Source organism: Thalassophryne amazonica, chromosome 11 (assembly GCF_902500255.1).
Source record: "Thalassophryne amazonica chromosome 11, fThaAma1.1, whole genome shotgun sequence".
NCBI lineage: Eukaryota > Metazoa > Chordata > Actinopteri > Batrachoidiformes > Batrachoididae > Thalassophryne > Thalassophryne amazonica.
The window spans coordinates 38,658,306-38,681,802 of record NC_047113.1 but is presented as its reverse complement, the minus strand read 5'-3'; the positions used below and the strand labels follow the sequence as shown (position 1 = coordinate 38,681,802).

Genomic DNA, 23,497 nt, shown 5'->3' with positions numbered 1-23,497 from the left:
CTACCATACAGGCCTGATTGGTGTATTGTTGCAGAGATGATTGTCCTTCTAGAAGGTTCTCCTGTCTCCACAGAGGAATGCTGGAGCTCTGAGAGAGTGACCATTTAGATGAGCGGCCACCTCTAGGAAGAGTCCTGGTGGGTCCCAACTTCCTCCAATTACAGTATGGATGATGGAGATAACTGTGCTCATTGGGACCTTCAAAGCAGCAGAAATGTTTCTTTACCCTTCCCCAGATTTGTGCCTCGATACAATCCTGTCTTGGAGGTCTACAGACAATTCCTTTCACTTTGTGCTCTGACATGCACTGTCAACTGTGGGCCCTTATATGTAGACAGGTGTGTGTCTTTCCAAATCATGTTCAATCAACTGAATTTACCGCAGGTGGACTCCAATTAAGCTGTAGAAACATCTCAAGGATGATCAGTGGAAACAGGATGCACCTGAGCTTAATTTTGAGCTTCATGTGACTACAGTAAAACACATAATGGATTCAGGTGGAGCAGGGAATTTTGTCCGTTATAATCAAAATCCATTATACATATAAAATGGACAAAATCTGTTATATGTATGTAACAGATTAGTTACAGCCAGGATGCGCCTAACGATCTACAGGGAATCCTGAATTGGGACCTGCCTCATTTAATGACCACGTCAAAACGTCATCTGTGTTGTGTGGGCCGCCAGAAGAGGAGGTACTGCTGGCCCACCACCAGAGGGCGCCCTGCCTGAAGTGCGGGCTTCAGGCACGAGAGGGCGCTGCCGCCACGGACACAACCGGGGGTGACAGCTGTCACTCATTACCTCTTGACAGCTGTCACCCATCTACTCAACATCATCTCACTCCATAAAGACCAGACGTCATCTCCACCTCGTTGCCGAGATATCATACTTCATTGGAGGTAATATCCTCAGCCGTTTTGTAATTGCAATATTTGTATATTGTGAGTGTTTGCAGGAGTACCAGTTCCTCCGTCGGTGGAAGCTGTGAGAGCGCTGAAGGCACTCTTTTCCCCTGAGGAATCTACAGTACTCTGCAAGTTATTGAGTGAGAGGTGGAGGTGGCATTCCCACCGTTGTTGTTACTGTGTGTACACACACCCACACTTGACTGTCTTTGTTCTTCGCCAGCAGTACCAGATCCGACAGTCGGGGACGGTGATCACCTGGGAATTCGGGACTTGGCGGCTCCAGTATTCACCAGGTTCTGGGGCGGCGGAAATCGTGTGGTTCCGGCTCTTCTTAGGACAGACGTCTTCTATCCTCGAGCCTGCCCACACGTCACCTTTGTGTATTGACTGTTATGATATTCTGAGATTGTCTGTATGTTCGTTGTCTGTACATTCACAACATTAAATTGTTATATTTTGGCTCATCTATTGACCGTTCATTTGCGCCCCCTGTTGTGGGTCCGTGTCACTACAATTTCCCAACAATCTGTGCATTAATAAGGGTTACATTTGGTTGAATCACTCTTTTTTCTAAGTCCGCTGCAAAGTGGTACCTCAAAATCCTCAAGCCTGATTTATGCTTCTGCAACTCCGTAATTCTGTGGCCATGCAATGACATTGACATGTGTGTGACCCTTTTAAAGATCTCCATCTCGTCTTTATGCAATTTTCCACAGGAACAGCAGCATTTTCTGGATTAATTTGTCCCTCAGCAAGCTCCACTTTTTTACACAATCATCCACCTCCAAACCTACAATACGGTACATACAATTTCCTCCATGAATTGTGGGTCACTGGGTCATTTGAGCATCATTTTCTGACTACGTGTTGTAAAGCTGGTCATATTTACGGACTTTTCGGTCAAACATATTTGGTCCATGATCGAAATGTAATCAGCGGGCACACTGAAAAAAACTAGTAAAATATGACGGGAGAAGAAGACGGGAGAAGATGGGAGAGAGCAACATTTTATTTATAATCACCGGCCTTGAATTACGGCCTGCCTCGTTTTGGCCCTATATCTGAGTACAGTTTGAAAAAAAAAAGGCCGGTCTTTTAATCAAGGAAATACAATACCCACTTTGCTCAAATTGGTTAGTGTCAGTGGTGAACTTCATTTCATACCTCTGTTACTAAGCACATGCAGACTGCTCTGTCCGGTACATGCGAGGGGTTTTTAATGGAAATGCGTTACAATAGGGCGGGATGTTTTGTCTGATGTGAGCAAAAATCCGTTATACAAAATCCGCTATATACGGTGTTTATTACATGGAAAACCATACAAAAACATTGGGACTTTTACTTTTGTCTGGTGAGTGTGAATATCCAGGTTTTATGATGACAGTTTAGGCGACTTTAACTGTATTTATGTACATGTGATTTCTTAGTTTTTTTTAGGGGGTTATAAATTTGCAAAAATCTCAAAAAAGTTTTTTCACATTGTCATTATGGGGTATTGTGTGTAGAATTTTGAGGGAAAAATTAATTTCATCCATTTTGAAATAAGGCTGTAACATTAAAAAAGATGTGAAAAAAGTGAACCCCTGTGAATACTTTCTGGATGCACTGTAAATCTTTCAATTAAGGTTTTATAGCAGTCTACCAGGTGGGCATCATATCAGGGAACCAAATGCGGCCCAGGTGCTTGGACACCTCACTGTGGATCTGCACCATGTTGAAGCTGCTGTCTGGGATAAACACCTCTTCCATGTTTGACAGCTGTGTCAGCCTTCCCCCACACATCTTCACAAACTCCACAAAACCAGTGCAGGTCACCTCGCACTCGCCCAGCCCGATGGCCGTCAAGCTTTTGCACCGTTCAGCTATACGGATCAGCTCTTCATCCAGAGGCTCCAGGCCATTGGCACAAACCACCAGTTCCACCAGCCGAGGGCAGTTGAGTCCGATGCGGCCAAGCATCTCTTTGCTAACTGCTCTGCCAAAATACAGATGGGTGACGGGGGTCTCCTCACGAAAGAAGGGCTCAAACTCCTCCTCATAGAGAAAGAAGTACATGACGATGTTGACCTTCGGGGAGTGTCGGACCAGGGCCTCCCAGCTGCTTCTCTTGATGGTGTGGAAGTATGTTGGACTTGGGTTTTCACTAACCACATCAATGCGAAGGTGTTCCAAATGAACGTGTTTTTCTGAGGAGAGGGCAAGGAGGAGCTCATCACTCAGCAGATGGTAGTTCAGTGCCAGCTCCCTGAGACCATGGCACTGATCGGCCACACACAGGATACCTGAAGATGTGATACAATTACAGGGTTGACATTTACAGGGTCATCTGATGTCAGTCATTAGTTGTTTTAATGATATATATTAAAAATTTCAGTCAATAAATACACCACATATCTGGAGGTAAACAGCCTCGTTTTTTTGGAGATGAGCTGCCCCTCCATTTGTGATCCACAGTCCTTGTGAACATTTTCGGTGCAGTCTAATAGCCATTTAATATCATATTAAAGTTAAGCGCAACATTTCTTGCATTTCCCCAAGAATTTCCCTGTTCAGAAATGAGCCTTATGGTTGGGGATTAGAATAACAACAATATAAAGATGGATTTGCACCTTTTCTCCCAGATGGAAAATCCACTATCATGCTTTTTGTGATGTGATCACTGCCTGCTGGTTGATGAGTATGTGGGATTTGTATGAATTTTTGTGCATTACTTTTCATACATTTTACTGTGAATTTTTTGTGAGGACAACCATTTTGCAGATTGGCTCAATGGCTTTGTCTCACACAACCATTTTTATACAGGACCTATATTTAGTTTTTAGCTGAAACCATACAAGTCCCTAAGTTCCTAATATGAGACACACTGCCTGTAATAACAGGTATGTAAATATGAGTATCATCAATATAACAGTGCAAGGTTATTCCACACATGCACATGACGTAAGACAAAAATTATATATATATATATATATATATATATATATATATATATATATATATATATATATATATAAAGAAGAAAAGCTACAAAGGGCTAAAAACAGAGCTCTGGAGTACTCCATATTTTGCTGGAGAAGATGTATTACAGATGTACTCTATGATATACACTATGATCAAGAGCCACACTGAGGCCAAGTAGCACTAGTATTGAAGTATGGTGTAATAAGTCTACTATAGTAACACCGAAAGGTTAATCAGAAAGCTCAAAAGTTGTTTAGTTGTCACTGTTTTTTTTTTAAGTAAGCTAAATTTGGACAGGTCTGTAACTATTCAATAAATCAGGATCAAGACTACTGTACACGTAAAAAAATATGAATAAGAAGATACATTAATTAATTAATATTTAACTTCCTTGGTTTAAAACTATTCACCACAGTGGGTCCCAACAATAACCACAGGGCCATAAAATTGAGTTGGTAGTAAGTTCAGAGAACAAATAGATTTATCAAGAATAGATGAATTAATAATAATAATACCTTTATTTATATGGTATTTTCTCTGAGTGCTGAATAGAATAAATATAAATAGTAAAAATTACAGTATAACAGTGCACTCAAAAATAGATTTAAAAAAAAGATAAAAATTAAAAAAACAAACACTGTTGCAACCTTTTGAAACTGTACACAAGCTCACTGATTGTGAATGGTAGAAAATAAATACACCTTAATTATGGACTTGAAAGTATTCATCACTTGTACTCATTGCTTGATTTCAAAATTGGGGTACAATATGAAAATGCTCTGCCACTTGCAGTTTTCTTATTAGCCTTAGGAACACACAACAGTCTGGCTTACTGAGATCATCGGTTTCTCAGTATAGGAGTATATATGTCACTGTATTAGTTCAGCCAGACAGGAGAGCACACAACCATTCAGGAGTTTATACGTTAACAACAGATCCTAAAAAAAGTCCGCCATTATGTGAACCAGGTAACCAGTATAAAAAAGCCAACATGGATGTAATATAGTCAGTTTTCTTAGTTCTGGTCTGTATTCAAACATCCACATTCTGAACCATCTGAAGACTAATGCTTTTTACTGATACAACAGAAAACAAAACATTGCAATAATTAATTCTGATGATAAAAACATATGAATCAAATCCTCAAGATCAGCCATAGACAAAATTGGTCTAATCTTTGCAATATTTTACAAATTATAAAAAAAAACCCTTGTTACCTCTTTGATATGTGCAAATATGTGCAGAGAGACTGAACAGAGCTCATGCCAAGATTTTTAACAGTAACACTGTATAGAAATGACAGTCACCCAGAGGTAAAGTGCTTCAGCCTAGTAGAAAATAACCATCATTTTGGTCTTATCAGAATTTAGCAACAGGAAACTGGACAATATCCAACCCCTCACCCAGCTTCACCTTCACAGTGACACTCCTATTTCCTTGTACAATTGTAAATTATCCACACAGCAATGAAAATCAATCCCAAAGTTACATTTAACTCTACCCAAAGGCACAGAGTACAAAGAAAACAACAGTGGGCTGAGGACTGATCCCTGTGGAATGTTTTTAGCCAAAGAGTATGAAAGTTTATGTCCACAGCTGCTTACCTTTTGTGGGTTATATAAATTTTCTGCCAGGACATTCAAATCTGAACACATTTTAACTTTTTTTAAGTAATTTTTTGTGTATATGATGTAAATAAAAAATAGCAACCTGCTGGGGAGACATGAGGACAGCTGCTCATCTTCAGCAGTTTAAGGGTGTCACTGTTGTTGGCAACCAAGACCTTCAGGGAGGGGTCATCCACAGGTGTGTCATCGATCTTGATGGAGGACAGGGACTTAGAATTTACAAACACCACCGTCAGAGCACACACAAAGTGAGCCTGAGGTGAAACAAACCATCCTGACTGTTAAAGAGGGGATTCTTAACGGGATCACATTTCACAAAATCACTTTCAAGATTTTACAGTTGTACATGTTTGGGATTTCATGTTAAATTTATTGAAACTTACATGAGTGTGACGTTCAAAACTATACCTCTGTAATTCAAAGTTATGCCTGAACAACTCATGTTCAACTTCTGTCAGGGAAGTCCATAGTTGGACATGTCTTCTGAGCTCATCTGTGCTATTGCCACAGCATGGAAAGGAGCTACTGCTTGCTACGCTCTGTAGGAAGCAGCAGCATAAAACCTAATTATAAACCAAATAAACCAGCATAAAACCAAATTATAGTTGTCGTGGTGCAACACACAGCTGTCCAGAACACAGAAAGAAAGGTGATTTCACAATTTTTACCCAAGGCCATCAAATGTGGCCATCAGGTATTGCACAGGCTTTGCATCCATCTGTCCGTCTGTCTGTCCTCAGCATAAGTCCAGTCCTATTGCCACCAAAGTCTTCAATTTTGCAGAGAACATTCTTGGGACACAGACCTTGGACAAGTTCAAAGATGGCTAACCTTGATATATACTCAACAAAAATTTAAACGCAACACTTTTGGTTTTGCTCCCATTTTGTATGAGATGAACTCAAAGATCTAAAACTTTTTCCACATACACAATATCACCATTTCCCTCAAATATTGTTCACAAACCAGTCTAAATCTGTGATAGTGAGCACGTCTCCTTTGCTGAGATAATCCATCCCACCTCACAGGTGTGCCATATCAAGATGCTGATTAGACACCATGATTAGTGCACAGGTGTGCCTTAGACTGTCCACAATAAAAGGCCACTCTGAAAGGTGCAGTTTTGTTTTATTGGGGGTGATACCAGTCAGTATCTGGTGTGACCACCATTTGCCTCATGCAGTGCAACACATCTCCTTCGCATCATCCGTGAAGAGAACACCTCTCCAACGTGCCAAACGCCAGCGAATGTGAGCATTTGCCCACTCAAGTCGGTTACGACGACGAACTGGAGTCAGGTCGAGACCCCGATGAGGACGACAAGCATGCAGATGAGCTTCCCTGAGACGGTTTCTGACAGTTTGTGCAAAAATTCTTTGGTTATGCAAACCGATTGTTCCAGCAGCTGTCCGAGTGGCTGGTCTCAGACGATCTTGGAGGTGAACATGCTGGATGTGGAGGTCCTGGGCTGGTGTTGTTACACGTGGTCTGCGGTTGTGAGGCTGGTTGGATGTACTGCCAAATTCTCTGTAACGCCTTTGGAGACGGCTTATGGTAGAGAAATGAACATTCAATACACGAGCAACAGCTCTGGTTGACATTCCTGCTGTCAGCATGCCAATTGCACGCTCCCTCAAATCTTGCGACATCTGTGGCATTGTGCTGTGTGATAAAACTGCACCTTTCAGAGTGGCTTTTTATTGTGGGCAGTCTAAGGCACACCTGTGTACTAATCATGGTGTCTAATCAGCATCTTGGTATGGCACACCTGTGAGGTGGGATGGATTATCTCAGCAAAGGAGAAGTGCTCACTACCACAGATTTAGACTGGTTTGTGAACAATATTTGAGAGAAATGGTGATATTGTGTATGTGGAAAAAGTTTTAGATCTTTGAGTTCATCTCATACAAAATGGGAGCAAAACCAAAAGTGTTGCATTTATATTTTTGTTGAGTATATTTTAAGAAGTATTTTATTTCAGGCATTTTAAAAAGTCTTCTATTCTAAATTCTATTTCAATCTGTACCTTTTTTTTTTTTTTTTTTGAGTGGCGGGGTGACAGCCGATCATAGTAGAGCTGCACCGTGATGTCTGTGGCAGGTCTGTCTAAAATTGTTTCATTTATGTGTTTATATAGCATGTTTCTCATATACGAGGTCTGTTAGAAAAGTATCCGACCTTTTCATTTTTTTCAAAAACCATATGGATTTGAATCACGTGTGATTGCATCAGACAAGCTTGAACCTTCGTGCGCATGCGTGAGTTTTTTCACACCTGTTGGTTGCGTCATTCGCCTGTGAGCAGGCTTTGTGTGAGCACTGGTCCACCCTCTCGTCGTTTTTTATTGCGAATAAATGTCTGAACGATTTGGAGCTTTGCTGCATCAATTTTTTTCCAGAAACTGTGAGAGACCTCCAGGTGGACACTGTTCGGAAAATTAATATGGCTTTCAGGGACGATTTTATGGGGATTATACAGATTAAGGAGTGTTACTGCTGCTTTAAGGACGGCCCACAACTGCTGACAGCGCGGCGTGCTCCCAGCGCCGATCGACAGGCTCAGACCCCGCTGAAATAACCAGATCATTTCCAACGTGAAGGCTTTGTTGATCCGGGACCTCGTCTGACTTTCACAAAAAGGCAGAAGTCGTGGACATCAGCACTTTTTCGGCACATTCCACTGTTACAGGAGTTTTTTTCATGGAAAGAAAAGTGGAGGGACGCGCCATGGAGCCGTTCATCACGCGGCACAAAACCACCTCCGTGTTGGTCTCACAGAACAGCTTTCAGGTGGATTTCAGATGGATTCCGGTTGTTTTTCAGTCGTGTGATTATCCGATTGTGATTGTGCATGAGCTGGACATGCCAGAACATGTCCTGGAAGGCTTCATCATGGCGTTGCTTTGCGCCATGCAGCTCCACCGTGACGCACGGAACTCCTCCGCACGTCTGTCTTAATGTGCTGATGTCCACGTTTTTTCACAATTCCTGTGCTAGTCAGACGACATACCGGATCAAGACAGCGTCCAGTTTAGAAATGAACGGCACATTCCACTGTTTTTGTCATGGAAAGAGGAGCGGAATTCCACGCGTCGCGGTGGAGCTGCATGGCACAAAGCAACGCCGTGATGAAGCCTTGATCCGGTATGTCGTCTGACTGTAACAGTGGAATGTGCCGAAAAAGTGCTGATGTCCACGACTTCTGCCTTTTTGTGAAAGTCAGACGAGGTCCCGGATCAACAAAGCCTTCACGTTGGAAATGATCTGTTTGTTTCAGTGGGGTCTGAGCCTGTCGATCGGCGCTGGGAGCGCGCCACGCTCTCAGCAGTTGTGGGCCGTCCTTAAAGCGGCAGTAACACTCCTTAATCTGTATAATCCGCATAAAATCATCCCTGAAAGCCATATTAATTTTCCAAACAGTGTCCACCTGGAGGTCTCTCACAGTTTCTGGAAAAAAATTGATGCAGCAAAGCTCCAAATCGTTCAGACATTTATTCGCAATAAAAAAAACGACGAGTGGGGTGGACCAGTGCTCACACAAAGCCTGCTCACAGGCGAATGACGCAACCGACAGGCGTGAAAAAACTCACGCATGCGCACGAAGGTTCAAGCTTGTCTGATGCAATCACACGTGATTCAAATCCATATGGTTTTTGAAAAAAATGAAAAGGTCAGATTCTTTTCTAACAGACCTCGTATTTGTCATGTTTTGGCCCCTGTTTTAGTTTGCTTCCCTCTCTTTCATTCTGCTTTGTCTTTTGTCTGTGAGCCAGTTGTCTTTGATTTACTGTTTATCATTATCCTAGTCACTGATTGTATTTATCTGGTCATTATATTTTCGACATTTATTAAGTTTCATTGTAGTGTGCTTCTGATTATCCCATTCCTGTGTGTAATACTTTGGTCACTGGTTTTATTTTCTGTTTATCATTCATTCTCTATTTATCGTATTGTAGTCACGTGTCTAGTTTCTGTCCAGCCATTGTTTTTCATTGTATAATCAGTAGTCATATTTTTTATTATTACTTTTGCCACATGTGAGTTCCGTTCTAGTTTTGTCTCAGCATTTATTTTCTTGTTGATCCCTTTTCAGTTCTTACATTTGTTTCCTGGTTTAATTCCTTGGTGTTGGGTCTTTAATTTATTTCATATTGATTAGATCTTAGGTTTTGGTATTTTGTTTAGATCACTGTGCTTTTGTTGGATCCTGCTCACTTTGCTTTTGTCTTACTGCGCTCTCTTGTCTAGTGTTCAGGGTTTGGTATGGGTGTGTCTTGTCCCTTCTGTTTGCCACACCCCCCTTCCAGATTGTTCTCCCACACCTGTGTCTCGTTCTCCTAATCACCACCTGCCCTATTTAAGACTTTTGAGTTTACTACTTCCCCACCAATTCGTTCTGATTTCTTGTTCCCGTTCCAGCCTTTTGTCTCTGCTCAGTACTGCCTGATCAGTAACACTAAGCATTTTTGACCCTGCACTTGCCTCAGTCCATGAACTGTCAGCCTACTGGTATTTTGAACTGTGCTTGTTTTCTTGACCACGCCTCTGCCTGATACCTGCCTGTACCACTGCCTCTGTCATTGACCTCCTGTGTACCGTACCTTTGCCATGTTTTTTGATAACGCCTTTTATAACTCTGAGTCATGAGTCTGCATATGTGTTCAACCCCGTCTGTACCACACCACCTCAGTTCCTGACAATATTATGTAAAAGCTAGCAAGAAATAAACACTTCTAAAACTGTAAAAGCTGTTTTTGGAACCTAATAACACAGCTGACGTAATTTGGAAGACATTTCGCCGACGTTAGCATGATGGCATCACAGGCTGGTTTAGCAAGCTGAAAAACTCTGTTTCATTTGTGTGTTAATATAACTTCTTTGTCATTTATTATATAAAAGCTAGTGAGAAATAAACACTTCTAAAACTGTAAAGCTGTTTTTGGAACCTAATAACACTTCTAGCACAAAATTGGGGAAGTTAGCATGCACACTAACTTTTGCTAACTTCCTATGGAGCTAAATTTGTCTCATTAATACCTGCAAATGCACAGAAGATGATGTACAAATATTCCTTGATTTGCACGACTTTCACGCTTGTTAAAAGCTTAAGTACACGCACATGCAAGACCTCATGCAGATGTTGTTAAAATGTAAATATTGTTTTTGACTGATTGATAGAGGGGCTTTACTGAACATGTACAAATTGTACGTAAGACAATAGGATCCTAATAATCAATTAAACAACTGCAAATTATAAAGAACACAATGCCCATATGGCCAAGGGTATTTTAGCATTGTGTTATATAATTTAAACTACAGAAGTGTGCAAATGTCATTGTTCTTATTTAAGTTTTTTTTTAATAGAATTTCGTTATGGAGTTCCGTTTTTTACTCCAAGTCAGGAACACGCACCAGCCAACCAAGCTGAGGATCTGAAGCCCTGCATGTATAATTTTATCAGAAAAATATTTTGGCATAGCAATAGCCAGTTTTCATACCCAGGCCACTGAGCAAATACACTGATCGTGTCATAACTCGATCAGTGAGAATAGGTGATGGGGTTTCGCAAGCTGATTGTAAGTGCACATCCATTACAAATCAGTTGCTTCAAGCTTTCATTGGTAACATTTGTACCCAAACCGGTCAAATCCATCAGATATAAACCAAGACCAGTAAATGACAACAATAATTGATAGCAAACATGAAAATATTAGTCCACATTGAAGAAAACGGCCTTAATATATCAAGAACTGGTAACACCATGTTGCATGAATGAATGGACAAATGAAATTGCACAATAGTTTTTATATAATGGCAGAGTGGATCCTTGTCATTTGCTTTGTATGTCATGTGACACAGATTATTCATTCCATTTAGCGTATAATTTGGTTTCATACATTTTGTACCATTGTACGCTGCAAACCCCGGCCACGCACACTAGTTTAGCTAACATGGCGGAGTTTGTTTTGCTGCGGATGACAATGTGAACGAGGTAACTGACTGTGCTAGTTCTTCTAACACACACAAACAAATCCACTACACCATAAGCTGTCTGGAGGCGTGCTGTTGATGAAGTTAGAATGAAAAGCTGGACAAATTTCTGATGTGGTTTTTTTGCTGGAGGTACACAGGCTTTTTTTTTTTTTTTTTTTTTGGAAGTACACATAGTGCACGGCATCACAAACTACATTATCAGAATTATTTTGGACTCCTATTTAAAGTTTTGTGTTGGATTATTGATGTCAAAGCAGCAGTGATGCACCAAAATGTAAGTCCCTTTTCTGTTGTTTATGAATTAATATAATATCAAATGACAAGCATCTATTTTAGCCGTTATATAAAACAAATAATTAAATGTTTTTACATTCTTTCAATGGAACAAATATTTTATTCATTCAATGAGGGGAATGGAACATTCCAGCTTTCACCTTATGAAATATCCGTACCATATTTCTATACCATTCAACATACAGTATTTTTCACAGTCCAGAAAGTATTAAAATGAATACGAAATATTAAGAAATAAAAATCATGGAAATTTATTTTAATAGTTAATTACTGCCTTTCCTTGGGTTTGATGTCCTTTCTCGAGGTGACGCGTGGTGTTTTTGCCACTTACTGGATTAGTGTATACACTCAGAGAAAAAAAACAAACAAACATGTTTTTAGAGTTAACAAACCTTTATGACTGTTAAAGGTCAATTTAAAAAAGAAAGCTGGCTGACTCAAAAATGGAAATATATTTAGTAGAAGATAGTACCCGGTGGTTACCTTAGTATTTCTTCTGTTTTTCTTGTTGCTTCATGCTGACAAATTATACTGTATTTGTTGTCTTTCTGATGCCTGATTCTGTTTTTTCTCTCTGTTTGAGGTGCGGTTCCGTCCACAGATGGGTGTGGTGTCTGTTTCTGAAACCTTCCTGTCCTGTGCATCGGCAACATTTCCTGTATATTTGTTTTTGTGAATTGTTTTGTCAGTTGTGTCTGTAGCATGGCCCAAGCAGTGGGTCACCCCTTTGAGTCTGGTCTGCTTAAGGTTTCTTCCTCAAATCATCAGAGGGAGTTTTTCCTTACCACTGTTATCTGTGTGCTTGCTTTAGGGGTTAGTAAGGTTAGACCTTACTTGTGTGACGCACCTTGAAGAAACTTTGTTGTGATTTGGCGCTATCTAAATGAAAATAAATTGAAGATAATTGGTCTGCTAATGTTTGTCAAAAATTAGCTGAAAAATCCAAGCTTGGCTGATTATGTGTTAGTTGAAGAGTAGAACTGTGATTAACAGTAGCTGTTTAACAGTATCAAGACTTTCTGTTGCTCCGCAACAGCCATAGGTCATAAAGGGTTGATCAAACATGATGATTAATCCTCCTTAAGTAGGGCAGCAGTAAATATATTGAGCATGTTTATTACCTGAGATACATCCATGAAGCTGGGTCGAGCGGTTGAGATTAGCCCCAGAGTTTTAATGGTGCAGTTGACCAGCTGGGACAGAATGTCACAGGCCGCCTCTGCAGATTCTGTGCAGCTGTCCACCTGATGTACCAACGGTGCGTCACCATTTAGGTAAAAATACATTCACACACACACACACACAGAGAAAGAACAGGAATGAACAAAAAAACAGAGGCGTGAGAGTCATTCAGCCCAGGCCAAGACATCAGAGGTGATGTGATCATTCTGCAGCAGATGCTGTGGATTATTAAAAAAGGTCACATACTGTTTCTACAGCAGATGCTCTGTGAAAACCAAGGAGGAGGAGGAACAGGTCAGAGTAGGAGGTGTAAGATGGTGGGAATAGCCTGGCCTGGTTACCTTGAAGCTGACGTACTGCAGGTGCTGAGCGTGTTTCTTGATAATCTGCTGAATGAGGTCAGGGTGAGTGGAACGCAGGTATGACGTGGACGGCTGATTGAGCTCAAACTCAAACCTCCTCCACAGGTCAGGTGTGTGAAAGACGTCATTCCAGCGCCGGCACACAGATGAGGCCTTGGCCTGGTCCACAAGGGAGAGATGCTGGAAGATCTGCAGGACCACATGCTGAGGGAGGTTCCCCCAGTCTTCTGCTAAACTTTGGGTGAGGCTTGATGTCACCTGTTTCTGTCTCTTCACCCTCTCTTCATCAGAGGAGAAACTCTGACGCTTCATACTTCCTTGTTTCTTTCTGAACAAATCAACACGCTGTGTGGGGTCACAGATTACGAAGAGTTTTAGACATTTGGAGATTTGGATTTTTGCACAGCTACTGTGAAGACAATCCAGTCTTTATTTTTTTTAAATATATATTTTAACACAACTCATTACTGACAGCAATGTGTTTCTTTATAAGACAGAAATAAGGTTACAAACACAGAATAATGTCACTGTCTTCTTGCTATTATACTATATTTTCTGGACTATAAGTCACACTGGGGGTGTAAGTTGAATCTCTCAACAACAACAAAAAAAAGTGTCATGAAGATGCAAAAAACATAAGTCGTGCTGGAATATAAGCCACATTTGTTTTTGAAACATACAGTGGGGAAAATAAGTATTTGACCCCCCCTGTCAGTTTTGCAGGTTTTCCCACCTACAAAGAATGGAGAGGTCTGTAATTTTTGTACACTTCAACTGTGAGAGACAGAATCTAAAAAAAAAAAAAAAAAAAAAATCCAGAAAATCACATTGTATGATTTTTAAATAATTAATTTGCATTTTGTTGCATAAAATAAGTATTTGATCCCCTAGAAAAACAGAGCTTAACAATTGGTATAGAAACCTTTGTCTGCCATTACAGAGGTCAGATGTTTCCTGTAGTTCTTGACCAAGTTTTCACACACACAACAGGGATTTTGGTCCACTCCTCCATACAGATCTTCTCCAAATCTTTCAGGTTTGGAGTTTCAGCTCCCTCCAAAGATTTTCTATTGAGTTCAGGTCTGGAGACTGGCCAGGCCACTCCAGGACCTTGAAATGCTTCTTACGGAGCCCCTCCTTAGTTGCCCTGGCTGTGTGTTTGGGGTCATTGTCATGCTGGAAGACCCAGCCCTGGCCCATCTTCAGCGCTCTTACTGAGGGAAGGAGGTTGTTTGCCAAAATCTCGCAATACATGACCCCATCCATCCTCCCTTCAATACCGTGCAGTCATTTTCACTGCACTTTCCACCCCCATGCTTCACGGTTGGGATGGTTTTCTTGGGGTTGTTCTCATCCTCTAAACATGGTAAGTGGAGTTGATTCCAAAAAGCTCTATTCTGGTCATATCTGACCACATAACCTTCTCCCATGCCTCCTCTGGATCATCCAGATGGTCACTGGTGAACTTCAAATGGGCCTGGGCATGTGCTGGCTTGAGCAGGGGGACCTTGCTGCCCTGCAGGATTTTAAACCATGACAGCATCATGTGTTACTAATGTAATCTTTGACTGTGGTCCCAGCTCTCTTTAGGTCATTGACCAGGTCCTCCTGTGTAGTTCTGAGCTTTCTCAGAATCATCCTTACCCCACAAAGTGAGATCTTGCATGGAATCCCAGACCGAGGGAGATTGACAGTCATCTTGTGTTTCTTCCCCTTTCTAATAAATAATCATAACAGTTGTTGTCTTCTACCAAGCTGCTTGCCTGTTGTCCTGTAGTCCATCCCAGCCTTGTGCAGGTCTACAGTTTTGTCCCTGGTGTCCTTAGACAGCTCTTTGGTCTTGGCTATGGTGGACAGGTTGGAGTGTGATTGACTGTGTGTGCGAACAGGTGTCTTTTATACAGGTAACAAGTTCAAACAGGTGCAATTAATACAGGTAAAGAGTGCAGAATAAGAGGGCTTCTTAAAGAAAAATTAACAGGTCTGTGTGAGCCAGAATTCTTGCTGGTTGGTAGGTGTTCAAATATTTATTTGAAGCAGTAACATACAAATAAATGATTTTAAAAATCATACATTGTGATTTCTGGATTTATTTTTTTTTTTTTAGTTTATGTCTCTCACAGTGGACATGCACCTAAGATGAAAATTTCAGACCCCTCCATGATTTCTAAGTGGGAGAACTTGCACAATTGCAGGGTGTTCAAATACTTATTTTCATCACTGTATTTCACAAGAACTCAAGAAAAGACATTTTATAACCATCTAGAAAGACTTTTCAATCGCAAATTAGCCTAAAGTAGTGTTTCTTGTTTCCACTATACTGAAAACGTGCTGAAGCATGAGTTTGGCTACTCACTCCTATTTTTTATACAAGTTGCAGCACCTCCAAAACTCATAAAAACGTGACTTGCTCCATTTTGGGGATTTTCTGTGTTATTTGTAAGACAGTGATCTTTTAAGAACAGTTTTATAAGTATATTGTCGTGAGTGAGTGACTGAGTGACTGAGTGAGTGAGTGAAAAAAAATGTTAGATTACTTTTTGTACTTCTGTTACTTTAGGTGCTCCATAACTGTTTCAATACCTTCTGTATTAAATTAATTAAAATTTTTTACTTTACCACACAGTTGGTTGGTTGGGCAGTCTGTCAGTCAGTTGGCCACACAGTCACCAAGATAACTGAAAAAACATATGGACAGACTTTTGTGTAACCTGGTGGAGAGGTGTGACATAGACCAAGAAAGAGATGCCGCTGTAAGTTACTGTCAGGTTAAGCAGTTAGAAATTAAAAAAGAAAGAAATGCAAACAGAAGATTGATGGATCTTGACACAGAAATGTGCTCTGAGTTCTGTCACTGGTTATCAATTGATTTTGGCTAATGCCCTGTTTCAGGGGAAAAGAAAAAAGAGAATTATGACTAAACCTTGCTCAACGTCTATATAAAATAAATAAATAGATAAAAAATAATGGTCAAGAGAAAGTAAACTTTAATAGGTCTACATAGACCTGCTTATAGTTTGTAGTTAAAGGTGTTCCTCAAGGATGTGATTTAGACTTCCTTATTTTCACCGTATATAAATTATTTTGTCACACTGGTACCTGTGCAGCTCATCTGCATGGTAACACTGTCTTATACTGCTCAAGCCTAGAGACTCAACATTTATATGTTCGAATCTCTTTTCAGTCTTAAAAGAACAGTTTTAACACTAATCTCGCAGTAAATTTTGGTTGGAACATCCATCAAAATGTACACATCAACCACCAAAACCAAACATCTTTTGGTGCGTCAGCAGGCAGGCAGCCGGCGCGGCGCGCCGCCACAGGAAAAACACCTCCGTGTTGATAACCATTTGTAAAAACCAGGCGGCTTTTGATGGCTTTCAGTAGAGTGAGTATGTGAGAAATTGTTTAACAGCTGGATATGTTCCAACTTGTCCTTAAGGCTTCCAACGGAGGTGTTTTTCCTGTGGCGGCGCGCCGCGCCAGCTGCCTGCCGACACGCCAATCCGTCCGCACGTCTTTCATTACAAAATCTCCTTTAAACAGTGGAATGTCTGGATAAACTGCTGATCCCGAGCTCTTCTGAAACTTCTCTGTTCTCTCACGATGTCCTGGGTCAACAGAGGCTTAAATTTGGAGGTTTTCAGCTCGAAACAGGCTGACGACTGCGCCTCCGAGCGCGGCGCGACGTCCCGCTCCATGGGCAGTCCTTAAAGCGACAGTAACACTCCATAATCTCTCATCAGCTGTTAAAATTTTCACCGAAAACCAGCTGAATTTCTCAAATGGTGTCCACTTCGATCTGCCTCACAGGTTCTGAAAAAATTTTGATAAAGCAAAGCGCCAGTCTCTCAGCAAGTTGTTAGACAAAGGAATTCCGACGAGAGGGCTGGACCACTCCTCACTCAAAGCCTGCCCACAGGCGAATGACGTAACCGACATGCGTGAAAAAACTCTCGCATGCCCAGGAGGGTTCAAGCTTGTCTGATGTAATCACACATGATTCAAATCCATATAGTTTTGAAAAAAATAAAAAGGTCCGATACTTTTCTCACAGACCTTGTACATCTGGAGTTGAATCATGAAGGGCATCGGGCATAAAACATGGCGCTCCATATCAGATCAGAATGATAATCCCAAGCAAAATGGGAGCAGTCAAAAGAATTTCTCTCACTACTGGTAAAGATTTGAGGACAATCCATCTTTTCATCCAACACTAATGATCTCTATTCTAACATCTCTCCACGACAGAGCTGTTAAATTTCCCCTGAATGTATTGGCTACTATATTATTGGCTCTTATTCATCTAACGCTTAGTCTAACCATAATTTATTACAAGCAAATATCAAATTGTGAAATCGGTATGAGGTTTATTAATACTTGGAAAAAGTATTCCTGACCTTCAGCATGAAATAATAATATTGTTCACCAAAGAAGCTTGAAAAGCAAAGGCGTGGCATCATGCACAGAAATATATACTGCAACTGACAGCTCAAAACACCTCACATCAGTCACATGTGAGTTTTTGCAGCTTCTGAACTATTTTCCCAGTAATTGAACCAAATAGGATTTTTTTTTTTTTTTTTTTTTATCAGTAAAACATATATTCCGACCTGAACAGCTTACAAACAGCAATTTCGTCTCAGCTTCGTGCACCACTGATGGAGCTGAGAGCGTTCTCTTGGAGCCATGGCTGGAGAAGAGTGGGGAAATGCTGGCTGTTGTTGATGTAGGACAACAGAAGCAGCTCCCAGAATAAGCTCTCCTCTCAGCTTGACAAACAGTGTGACAGGCAGCCAGCAGGCTACACGTGAGTGCAGAAAAACATGGACCTGTTGTGAGCAGCAGGCACGCAGCAGTGAGCACGTAGGAGCACATCAGAACATGCAAACTTCACCTGACTCAAGAGAGATAACATTTTTACACCGACTCCCTTTATTAGTCTGCATGTGCATGTGCACATGCACGTTTGTAGGTGCGGTGTTGCCCTTTTGTGACCTCAGAACAGGGGATATTTGTGCATGTGTACTCAGAAAGTAGGTCACTGTGTCAGTCTCTCTCTGTCTGTCTCTCTCTCTCACACACACACACACACACACACACACACACACACACACACACACACACACACACACACACACACACACACAGAAAGAGACAGAAGCCTTCCGTGGCACATCATTTGAAAAACCATTAAACTGTAAAATGTAAATTATTTTGTCATGAGCTAATAAAATCATCTTTGTTTTATTTAAAAACTGATAGCCCATTTTTTCAGATTCTAAGAACTAGTCTTATATTGTGTAATGTTCATGTTCATGTGGTCAGGGTGTGACCTGCACCACATGATTGACCATAAACTGGAGCATCACAGAATCACAATGACAGCCAGAAGTGCCACTGCCCGAGGCGGGGATATAAAATTGATGAGGCTGATGCCACATACTAAAAATCTGGTCAAGAATAGCCTACAGTACAGGCTGAAGTGGACGTCACCCCAGCGCCCTCTGGTGGCCATTTTTGACTGATGAAAACATCGCCAAACTCAGTACAAATACATCTAATTTGGTCACTTTTCAAAGGGGTCAGACTCGTCAAGAAAGTCAATTTAGTGAAGAATGGTTCATTTCAGGTTGGCTTGTTGTATAAATCTCATTGTTCCAGGCAGTGAGAGCTATCAGCTGGCTGTTAGAAGCAAGTTATACCCCTGTCACACATAGCTGGAATCATGTAGAGTTCCAAAACGTTCTAACAGCCATCTGCGGAAGTCGACACAGTTGGTCAAAATCGACCAGGGGCCCCGAGTGTGATGCACATGTTCAAAACTCTCCGGGTGCAGTCGAGATGAGACACCTATCCGACGGCGATCCATATGTTATCTGAGGACCATGAATCTCAATTTACATATTCCGATGTCAGCAAAACGGGATTCAAAATTATTTGAGTGCATACGAGGGAACGTCGAGATGAATCTGGCACCTCAAAGCCTGCCGGTATGACCTGCACGTGCCACGTATAATAATGTCCACCCCCTGCCCCCAAGCACAAAGGAACTGTTGAAATGTATGTGGCATGCTTCATCACGATAATAATTATCAACTATTATCATGTACAGTGAATGTGAACGGTGGTTATCAAACTGAAAGCTCTGTGCACACGCAGCTGAAAATCTGAACAGGCTGTTATATCCACAATAGACCCTACAGTACAGATATTTGTCCATTCCTTCACACGGGCAACGTAAATAATGTGAACTATTGTCTCCATCATAACACAGGCAGCTGCACCTCTCTGTGGTGCGCAGTAACGGTCCGTGTGTGCCATCCAGACATTTGTAGATCGGGCAGTCTGCAGTGCCTTTTATAGCCATTTGACACCAGTCTATTTTATCTACATACGCTCCGGATGTGATTTGACAGGTGTGGACGAGGCAGTCTGTCTGCACTCTAACACTGCTGGCTACGCCTCTTTTCCTCCCGACTGCATCTGATTATGGCAATATTTGCCGTGTCGGGCATGCCTCCGGCAAATTCTTGCTATGTGTGACGATTTCAGTAGATAAGCATACAGCCTGAGTGTATTTTCATTTGGCGGCCAGTCACAGAAGTACAAATTTTCACCTTTGCATTCGCCAGAAGTGATGTGTACCCTCACCCTCCCATTACCCTGCCGAGGACTCTGAAACATCCCATCCAACTCTAAACCTTGGATTCTGTGAGTTTGGTCTTAACAAGGCTATTCCACAGGGTGCCGTTGTACTACATTCACCCATGACCCAAAAAAGTGCAAAAATGGGATGAAACTGCTCAATCTGACTGGTTTCTAAGAGCCTGTCTTATAAAGTGCAGACCTGGCAACCTGTCTGAAAAAGAAATGAAGGAGCTGCTCCCTTGGCCAGACTTGATAGACTTTTAACAAAATGCAATAAACGCTGTTTCAGTTTGAAATTTTTACCCTGATGGAGCACGATCAAACAAGTTTGAAGCAGTAGTCACTACCAATACTCCGTTTAAGAAGTCTGAACATGACGGAAGCCACTAAGACTAGGAATACCCAGAGGTTACTATCAATGATTTTGACAATCTCATACCTGTCAACATTTGAATTTACCAATGTCGGACACCCACATCTGGCTGTAAGTGCCACGGGTGCGAAGCATAACTAGTAGGGTGTCCCAAAAAATGCCAGCATTAAAAAATGTAGAGCCTCACCCACCAAAAAGTTTCCTTTTGGTGAGTCATTCTCACATGTAAAATTTTTGCCAATCAGAAATTATTTAGAGGTGGCTCGAGGTCACTAAACATTGAAACTCTACCCGCGACAATGGACATCAGTGCAATATTTGGAATGTCATATCTCTGCCGTTTTTAGAACTATTAGTTCACTACTTTTCAGTTGTGTACAGTTTCTGTTGGCACTTTACAAATTATTATCAGATTTGGTGCTAGATGTCCGGGGGCATGCCCAGACCCACACAAATATGGGGCTAATGGGCGTCCCACACACAATCATGTAGGACGCGGGACGCTGGGGTAAATACCAGGACTGTCTCACCCAATGTGGGATGGTGGGCAGTGCTGGAATCTGAATGAAATTTTTTGAACAGTTCAACAATTGGATTCCGATTTCAAATCTGGTGCTGATGATGGCTGTAACTACTACGTATACCAAATTTGAATTGAACTTACTGTGATGCATCAAAACATGCACTGATTTGCTATTCACCCTACTGAGCTTTCAAATCTCGTAAAATCTCAGAGAGGTGGCTGCACAGCGAGATGTCAGCAACATTTAAGAACTGCTATAAGATGCTCAGATAAAGCTGCAATTTAACCGCTGCACATGGACAATGGCATCAACATCGCAAGGTAAAACTCTTTGTATATTGCGCCTGAAATTCTCATGACTATATTATGTAGGTTTTTAGATGTTGTTATTGTGTTTGTTTTATGTAAACAAACAACAATCTCAAGTGATTTTACTGGTAATTGCTGTGAGTTGTGATCACTTCATCTTCATGTCATTGTGGTGAAAAGAGAAGTTTGCTTTTTAACATCCTGCTTTTTGTCCTTTACAACACTGTTTATGTTGTTTGTTGTTATTCTTCCTCCTTCTGCTCCTCCAGTTAGGGGTCGCCACAGCAGATCAATCATTTCCATCTCTCACTGTCCTCTGTATCTTCTGTCACCCTCTTCTCCTCCTGCCTGGTGGCTCCATCCTCAACATCCTTCTCCCTATATACCCTGGGTCCCTCCTCTGTACATGTGCAAACCATCTCAATCTCACCTCTCTGACTTTGTCTCCAAACCATCCCATCTGAGGGGTTCCTCTCATATGTTCATTCCTAATCCTGTCCATCCTGGTCACTCCCAAAGAGAATCGCAACATCTTCAGCTCTGCCTCCTATCTTTTTGTTAGCGCCACCGTCTCTAAGCCACATATATATATATATATATATATATATATATATATATATATATATATATATATCGGTAAATCGAGAGCTTTGCCCCCCTACTCAGCTCTCCGATACAGCGACCGCATCACTGCAGATGCTGCACCAATCCGTCTGTCGATCTCACGCTCCATCCATCCCTCACTCACATATATATATATATATATATATATATATATATATATATATATATATATATATATATATATATATATACAGTGAGGAAAATAAGTATTTGAACACTATGCGGTTTTGCCAAGTTCTCCCACTTAGAAATCATGGAGGGGTCTGAAATTTTAATCTTAGGTGCATGTCCACTGTGACAGACATAATCATAATATATGATTTTTTTTTTAAATAATTTATTTGTATGTTACTGCTGCAAATAAGTATTTGACCCCCTACCAACCAGCAAGAATTCTGGCTCACACAGACCTATTAATTTTTCTTTAAGAAGCCCTCTTATTCTGCACTCTTTACCTGTATTAATTGCACCTGTTTGAACTTGTTACCTGTATAAAAGACACCTGTTCACACACTCAATCAATCACACTCCAACCTGTCCACCATAGCCAAGACCAAAGAGCTGTCTAAGGACACCAGGGACAAAACTGTAGACCTGCACAAGGCTGGGATGGACTACAGGACAACAGGCAAGCAGCTTGGTAGAAGACAACAACTGTTATGATTATTTATTAGAAAGTGGAAGAAACTCAAGATGACTGTCAATCTCCCTCGGTCTGGGATTCCATGCAAGATCTCACTTTGTGGGGTAAGGATGATTCTGAGACAGCTCAGACCTACACAGGAGGACCTGGTCAATGACCTGAAGAGAGCTGGGACCACAGTCAAACATTACATTAGTAACACATGATGCTGTCATGGTTTAAAATCCTGCAGGGCAGCAAGGTCCCCCTGCTCAAGCCAGAACATGTCCAAGCCCGTTTGAAGTTCACCAGTGTCCTCTGGATGATCCAGAGGAGGCATGGGAGAAGGTCATGTGGTCAGATGAGACCAGAATAGAGCTTTTTGGAATCAGCTCCACTTACCATGTTTAGGGGATGAGAACAACCCCAAGTGAACCATCCCAACCGTGAAGCATGGGGGTGGAAACATCATACTCTGGGGGTGCTCTTCTGCAAAGGGGACAGGACGACTGCACCGTATTGAAGGGAGGATGGATGGGTTCATGTAGTGCGATATTTTGGCAAACAGCCTCCTTCCCTCAGTAAGAGCATTGAAGATGGGTCGTGGCTGGGTCTTCCAGCATGACAATGACCCCAAACACACAGCCAGGGCAACTAAGGAGGGGCTCCGTAAGAAGCATTTCAAGGTCCTGGAGTGGCCTGGCCAGTCTCCAGACCTGAACTCAATAGAAAATTTTTGGAGGGAGCTGAAACTCCAAATGTGAAAGATGTAAAGAAGATCTGTATGGAGGAGTGGACCAAAATCCCTGCTGCAGTGTGTGCAAACCTGGTGAAAAACTACAATAAACGTTTGACCTCTGTAATTGCAAACAAAGGCTATTGTACCAAATATTAGCACTGATTTTCACAGGTGTTCAAATACTTATTTGCAGCAGTAACATACAAATAAATTATTTTAAAAAATCATACCTTGTGATTTCCAGATTTTTATTTTTATTTTTATTTATTTATTTTTTTAGATTATGTCTCTCACAGTGGACATGCACCTAAGATAAAAATTTCAG

General features: G+C 41.3%; 1 protein-coding gene across 2 annotated transcripts; it reads right to left on the bottom strand.

Moving 5' to 3' along the window:
• Positions 1 to 2,421: 2,421 nt before the first annotated feature.
• Positions 2,422 to 16,114, bottom strand: fbxl3l (F-box and leucine-rich repeat protein 3, like). 2 transcript variants are annotated; one of them, XM_034182121.1, is made up of 5 exons: positions 15,951 to 16,114; positions 13,311 to 13,676; positions 12,909 to 13,031; positions 5,583 to 5,754; positions 2,422 to 3,193 (listed from the first exon to the last, which is right to left on the bottom strand). In XM_034182121.1, exons 2-5 carry the CDS (start codon positions 13,641 to 13,643, stop codon positions 2,550 to 2,552), a joined length of 1,272 nt encoding a protein of 423 aa, XP_034038012.1. In that variant the 5' UTR covers positions 13,644 to 13,676; positions 15,951 to 16,114; the 3' UTR covers positions 2,422 to 2,549. The 2 variants fall into 2 exon arrangements, with proteins under 2 accessions (XP_034038012.1, XP_034038011.1); XM_034182120.1 differs by lacking the exon at positions 15,951 to 16,114 and adding an exon at positions 13,842 to 13,970 and having other exon boundaries at positions 13,311 to 13,675.
• Positions 16,115 to 23,497: the final 7,383 nt, after the last annotated feature.

Bases quoted from the DNA above. Each gene is read 5' to 3' on its own strand.
- fbxl3l (XM_034182121.1), bottom strand. From the start codon at position 13,643: ATGAAGCGTCAGAGTTTCTCCTCTGATGAAGAGAGGGTGAAGAGACAG. The intron at 13,032-13,310 runs GTAACCAGGCCA...TTGGTACATCAG, and splicing joins TGCAGTACGTCAGCTTCAAG to GTGGACAGCTGCACAGAATC. The intron at 5,755-12,908 runs GTAATAAACATG...GTTTCACCTCAG, and splicing joins GCTTCATGGATGTATCTCAG to GCTCACTTTGTGTGTGCTCT.